The sequence below is a fragment of the Trachurus trachurus genome (genome assembly GCF_905171665.1).
Source record: "Trachurus trachurus genome assembly, chromosome: 22".
NCBI classification, from domain to species: domain Eukaryota; kingdom Metazoa; phylum Chordata; class Actinopteri; order Carangiformes; family Carangidae; genus Trachurus; species Trachurus trachurus.
In genome coordinates, this window is record NC_139907.1 from 17,163,131 (window position 1) to 17,170,185 (window position 7,055).

Genomic DNA, 7,055 nt, shown 5'->3' on the forward strand with positions numbered 1-7,055 from the left:
TTAAAACCAAAGTGTTAACTTATCTGTCACCTGACCTAAACCCAACTAAGATGCTGAAGGCAAAACAGACAACAAGAGCTGAGCACCTCTAGGAACTTCTTCAAGACTGTTGGAAGATCTCTCAGGTGACAAAGCTGGTGAGAGAAGGTCAAGAGTGTGCAAAGCTGCCAACAAAGCAAAAAACATTACTACTTCAAAGAATCTAAAATGTAAAAACATATTCTGTTTTGTTCAAAACTTTTTTGTTTACTACATTATTGAATGTGTTCCTTCATAGTTTTTATGTTTTCAGTTTGAATCTACAATGTAGAAAGTAATGAAAATAAAGAAAAAACGCTGTAGTGTGTCCAAACTTCTGACTGGTAGTGTATATGTCAACAAACCTTCATTCTGGGCAGGGTACTGCAGTAACAATATATGAAAGACCCTCCTCTCCTCATGTTGTGTTTACATAGATCAGCTGCATCACAGCTTCTCAGTGAGGACAAATCCACCACTCCTTGCATCTACGTCAGACAGCTCCTCGCTCTGCAGCCGTGGAGGAACGCCTAGATTCAGAAGGACCCCGGGGTCTGCCGGGGCCTCTCGCACACATCCTGGACAGACACCGCTGACAGGTACATCAACCCTTGATAAATGATGTGTTGAATAAGGTATGAGCATTTAAGGCAGCGTTTCTCATTCTGATGTCTATTTTCTCTTATAGCAACAAGTTGCTCCTCTGCAGCCACAACCTCTGCTGCCTCTGTGATTGTAGCGGTGGTGGAAGGGCGGGGTATGGCCAGGGGTGAGATTGGGATGGCTAGTCTGAACTTGAAATGTCCAGAGCTTGTACTCTCTCAGTTTGCAGACACTGGGACATATGCCAAGGTAACCCACTCATTTTATTGGCTAGCAGTAATCACTCAGCACTCAAGAGAGACTCTGAAATACAGCAAACTCATGACAGTCATATATCACTCCTATGAAGGTCATAACCAAGATTCACATCTTGCTGCCACTGGAAATACTGATGCCAGATACAGCTAGTGAGAAGGGGAAAGGGACCAAGCTGTTCAACCTCATCACAGAGAACTTCCCGGTACCAACCCAGAATAAGTGCTATCAGTGAAGTGCAACAACCTTTCAAACAAGCATTATAAAGCAGAGAATTGTTCACTAATGCACATTACCTCACTCTCTAATTCATTCTTGGATAAAATAGCTGTAAACAATGTTAGGGTGTGTCACATCTGCTGTTATTGTGCTTCTGTCTCATTTTTTGTCAGGGTGTATCTTTCACTGCAATCCAAAGGAAGTATTTTAATGAGAGGAAAGGACTGGAGTACATTCAGCAGCTGTGTGCTCCAGAATTTGGCACCGTTCTCATGGAAGTGCAAGCAAAGTATGCCACTGAGTGTAATAATGTATAGATATAGATATGCTGAGGAACTATACTGTTTTTTTTAAATAATATTATATCGTGATTCGTTCAGATATTATTGCCTAGCAGCTGCAGCTGCTTTGCTGAAATACCTAGAGTTCATCCAGAACTCAGTCTACGCTGCCAAGTCCCTTAAAGTGAGCTTTAAAAGGAGTGAACAGACCGCCATGATTGACTCGGCATCTGCCACTAACTTGGAGTTGGTGGTTAACAATAGAGACCACAGGTACAAAGAAAAAGGAATGGCAATATGAGCACATGCATGTAGTGGTTGAGTAATAATAGAAGTATTCAGTCTGACTCTTTCTTTCCTTGCCTGTGTGTAGGAGCGAACATACTCTTTTAGGGGTACTTAACCACACGAAAACACCTGGTGGTACCAGAAGATTGCGCTCAAATATTTTGGAGCCTCTGGTTGATGTGGACACCATCAACATGCGAATGGACACCATACAAGAGCTGCTACAGGATGAAGAGCTCTTCTTTGGCCTGAAGAATGGTCAGGAACAAGGACAAACAGTTTTCACTCACGCAATGAATATTGTGTAATATGATGATGAGACCGTGACAGAGTATTTCTTTTGTACCTCTTAGTCATCGGCCATTTCCTTGACATTGACCAGCTGCTCTCTGTTCTTGTCCAAATCCAAAAGCAGGAAACAGTGCGTACCGTTCTTTCATTACTCATGATCGTAGAAGATAGTTCTGTTGCAATAGACGGTGTGAAGCCATTTCATTTGTATCTATTTTAAAATAGTGGAGCAACTAACGGTCAAATACACATGTGAAATATTTGTTTGTCTTTCTGAGCACTTTTCAGCTCTGTTTCTGCTTTTCACAGGTTCAGGTTGCTGAGGCAAAGATTACACATGTCATTCAGCTGAAGCACACATTGGATCTGGTGCCAAGGTTAAGGGTCTGTGTCTGTTTATATATGACATTATTTCTGAGTCATCCCACATCCAGGGATTCAAATAAGAAAATGACTTCACTTTGTTACAATGTCGCTGGTCAATTCTTTAAGTCTTATACTATATGAACAGATGGCGTTAAAGAACTGCAACACAGCTCTACTTAAAGCATACAGCACCTCACTAGAAGACACCAGGTACTGAGTCTTGTGGTTGTGACTCACATTTTAAAATGATTTTGTTCTGCCATCAGTCTCCATCCACTGTGTATATTTGTGTCTGCCCCAGGTTTGACATGATCCTAGAGCAGATCAAGACAGTGATTAATGATGACACTACCTACCTGAAGGGGAGTCTGAACATGCGCACCCAGAAGTGTTACGCCGTGCGCCCTAATGTCAACGAGTTCCTTGACATTGCCCGGAGAGCCTACACCGAGATCGTGGATGACATTGCAGGTTTTAATTCTGTCTGTTTCCTAATGCCTTGTAGTGTTTGTGTAAAGTAGTCATACCTCAAGACTTATTAAATGCCAATGAGTTGCACAGGGCTTGTGAACCAAAAAGGGGACAAATACGGCTTGCCGTTGCGTACCAGCTTCAGCACAGTTCGAGGTTTCTTCATCCAGATGAAGCTGGAAGGAGCAGTTCTGCCTGAAGGGAGACTCCCCTCAGAATTCATTAAGGTATGGTCCACTGAAGATATGAATAAATAAAGCACAGACCGTCCAAAGACTGATGATGAATAATATATATATATATACTATATACTAAGAAAACAATATCTTATTATCAGCTCTGGATCAATTCAGCTAAATTGCCTGCAGTAAGATAATAGACTCTTATTCACTGAATGAACTGTCTCAGGTAACCAAGCAGAAGAGCAACTATGGCTTCACCACTGCAGACCTGATGAAGATGAATGACCGCTGTGACGAGGCCCTGAGGGAGATCTTTCACATGTCCTATGTGTGAGACCACAGTCTTATGACTAACAAGTGTGCACAGTGATGACGTGGATGACACTGTACTGAAATGCAGTGGAAAAGGTTGCATTGTTCAGATATTGTCGTCAGCTCAGTAATTTCTTAATCTAAGTATAACTGTGACTAATTGACTGACTGGGTTAGTCTGATGAATTACTTTGATTAGGTTTTCTCCAAAGATGAATGTGATTTTGCAGAAGTCTTAAAATCTAGAGCCTATTTGACTACTATTGCCAAAGGGAAAAAAACACAAAAAATTATTTCAAAGACAGTCAAATCGTACTAGATAAAAAGCATGTATACCTGTACATCTGTTTTGTTTCCATGAAGTCCACTAGATGGTGCTGTTTGGTTGCTTTAATTGTCTTCAGTGCTTTTCGCCTGTAGCATCAAACCTTTTTTTTCTGCAGGGTGATATGTCAGTTGCTCAGTACTATCCACGAGCACATCCACTGCCTTTACAAACTCTCCGATGCCGTATCCATGCTGGACATGTTGCTATCGCTTGCAAATGCATGCACACTCTCAGACTATGGTGAGTATGAAGCTCCACTGTCAAACGGGTGATGTGCTGTCTGCATCCAGCCAGTGTCACACATGACAACCAGAGAGAGCTCCGCTCAGCTGGCAGCTCTGTTGGCCTCAGTTTTTTTTTTTTTTTTAATTTTATGTGTGGATCGTGGGCAGCATCAGCCACGTGGGTGGTGAGCACTGGGCCCTCAGCTGTCTGAAAGCGTCTCTCTATAGACACGTGCTGACTGCTTGCCCCCTTCCATCCCAGCCAGCTTGTACTCAGATTACCCTTGTTACATAAGTGTGCACTGGTGCGCTGCATTTACAGAGACAACTCTCTCTAGCAGAGGAGCCAGCTGCCATTAAACACTGCCCACTCCTCTTTCAGAGACCAGTTTGTATTATATTGTGACTCGCCTCTCTGTTAACCAACCAGCAATTTATTATACAAGAATTGAATTACATACTGCAGATGAAATCAGACTATATTTTGGATATGTAACGTACACAACTATGATATATCTAGAGATGTCACAAAATATCAAAATACAATTTCATTGTTGCAGGTTGAATTGAATTGAATGCAGCTATAGTTTAATGTTTATTTTTGTTCATCCCATGGAAATCCATGAATGTGTCATTAGATAAACAACGTACTAACAAATCAAGGTATTTTTGATTGTTGTTGCTTTTTTTCTGCTGTGTCTGCCAGTGCGTCCAGAGTTCACAGACACACTGGCAATCAAGCAGGGTCGTCACCCCATTCTGGAGCGAATAGCTGGACAGCAGCCTGTATCGAACAATAGCTACATCTCCGAGGGCAGCAACTTTGTCATCATCACTGGACCCAACATGAGTGGCAAGTCCACCTACCTCAAACAGGTGGCGCTGTGTCAGGTCATGGCTCAGATCGGTCAGCAGCAAACCTCTAAACATCACATAACAGTGCTATGCATTGATTTGACTTTATTTCTGAGTAAAGCTGCCTGCGTCATTCTTCCAGGTTCTTTCGTCCCTGCCGAGTACGCCTCTGTCCGTGTTGCTGATCAGATTTTCACCAGAATTGGTGTGGATGATGATTTTGAAACTAACTGTTCTACATTCATGTTGGAAATGAAGGAGGTATGTGTCTTGGGGTTGTTTTGGGATTTCTTTTTTGTTTCTCTCACTTGCACAAGTTCTTAATTGCATTTACCATGGATAAAACATTAAACTATCATTGACTGTACCCTTCTTCCCCCTAGATCGCTTATATAATCCACAATGTAAGTGACAGGTCCCTGATCATCATCGATGAGTTGGGGCGTGGTACCAGTGCTGAAGAGGGCATTGGCATCTGTCACACAGTTTGCGAGTTCCTCCTAAGCCTTAAGGTAGAGTAGAACTGCCTGAATCTAGATCTTACACTAACGAACTTTAACTTCATATGTAAATGAATGATGCCTCAGGGCAAATTTGACAGCTGTGACTTTCAGTATGAACTGTTATTAAAAAGGTGTCGGCAATTAGGTGGCAACCACCCCACTCGCTTTGTGTTTATCAACTGATTCACTCTAATAGAGATTTAATACTGTTGCTAAGATGAACAGGGTTATGCTTAAGGCTAGAACTTATTTACTTATTTTTTTATTCTTATGTAGTTACTTTATTCACTCTGCAAAGTGCTGTTTTTAAACATCTGTCTTGTATGGAGGAATTTTTTAGAGGTGTATGTTAGGATTAAGGGGTGGGTGAATGCTTAATGTCAGTATCAGTAACCTATCATTGAACACTATGTGCTCTTTTGTATGTTTTATGTAACTGTCAGAGGTTACTAGGGATGTACACCTGCAGGCCTCATGGGAAATATTTGTTTAATTGGAAACACTAACAAATGGGTGCATGCCAGTGTAGTACTGTGCTGCCACTCCTCTGTAAAAACTGGATAAGTCAGATTCCTGCAATCTGTAATAATCATGTAACTTATTGCGTGATGTGATACACATCTTAGGTCAACAGATAAGTGGTAAAATAAATACCGCAATAGTGCATGCTGTCCCGTCATTTAATCTTCAAGGTGTGTGCTGTATCTCGGCCGTTTGCAGGCGTTCACCCTCTTTGCCACTCACTTTCTTGAGCTGTGCCAACTGGAGTCCCTTTACCCGAATGTGGAGAACCAGCACATGGAGGTTCAGCACACACGCAGTGGTGACACTGGTGCTGAGAGCGTGGTGTATACATACTTGCTGAGTCGAGGATGCTCTGAGGAAAGGCACTATGGTAAAAATGTAGTGAAATCAAAGTACAATTGTGATGAAACTGTTAATGAAAAAAAATTATGCAAAGCTTCTTTTTGCTCTTCTAGGTCTGAGGGCAGCAGAGATGACTGTTCTTCCTGCGAGAATAATCCAAGAGGCAAAGATAATTGCCTCCAGTGTTAGCCAGCAGCTCTTGGTAGGGTTCATGAAGATGCAGATTTAGCCTTTTTGTTGTCTTTGGTGACTCAGCTCGTTCTGTGTACCTTTATTTGCACTGTATTACGTTGTCTAACAATATGAAAACCTTTAATATACAAGAAATATTTGTAATATCAGACCCAGAGGGAGTCAATGTTATGCCGTGGCCTTTGGTGAAACATAGTACAAATATTTTTCTCTTCCACAAATGATCACGATCTATATCAGATAAGTGCTTGATATTAAAAAAACAAGCTTTGGAGTGACTTTTATTTTTCTTGCAGGCTAAACATCACAGTGATCCGGAGACACAGAGACAGAGACCTGTGTACCACCTGGCCACTCGCCTCCTGCAGGCTGCCAGGAACTCCAGGCTGGACCCCGACAGCCTGCGGATGTATCTGAAAGGCCTGAGGAAGCAGTATGAGGCAGAGATGCAGGCATCAGGGCAGCCAGCGTCCATGGACATAGAGGAGGAGTGACTGACTCAGCCTCACAGCGGGGAGGGGCAGCGAAACACTTACATTTGATTAAAGAAGGGTGTCTGATGACCATTACTGTGCACATTTTGTTTATACACATTGGTTTGATTTCACAGTAAATAGATTTCTTTAAAAGACTGTGTCCGTGTTTTGTTTGGCTTTGCATCTTTATATATAGCTTTATTTTACAGACTCCAAGTCCAATAATTGACATAAACAAAGAAACATAGGCAAACAATATAGACAGCACACAGTCTGTCCACACACAAGCTAAAAAATTAAAAGTAATATTACACCACATGTTTA

The 7,055-nt window shown here is 41.8% G+C and overlaps 1 protein-coding gene across 1 annotated transcript; it reads left to right on the forward strand.

Annotated features, from left to right (window-relative positions):
- Positions 1-762: 762 nt before the first annotated feature.
- msh4 (mutS homolog 4) lies at positions 763-6,749 on the forward strand (the record flags this gene model as incomplete). Its single annotated transcript, XM_083998034.1, has 18 exons — positions 763-870; positions 971-1,081; positions 1,269-1,384; positions 1,476-1,649; positions 1,750-1,922; positions 2,018-2,085; positions 2,265-2,339; positions 2,467-2,531; positions 2,623-2,792; positions 2,883-3,019; positions 3,201-3,304; positions 3,730-3,854; positions 4,545-4,745; positions 4,836-4,954; positions 5,077-5,205; positions 5,917-6,091; positions 6,177-6,265; positions 6,552-6,749. Exons 1-18 carry the CDS (start codon positions 778-780, stop codon positions 6,747-6,749), a joined length of 2,322 nt encoding a protein of 773 aa, XP_083854160.1. The 5' UTR covers positions 763-777.
- Positions 6,750-7,055: the final 306 nt, after the last annotated feature.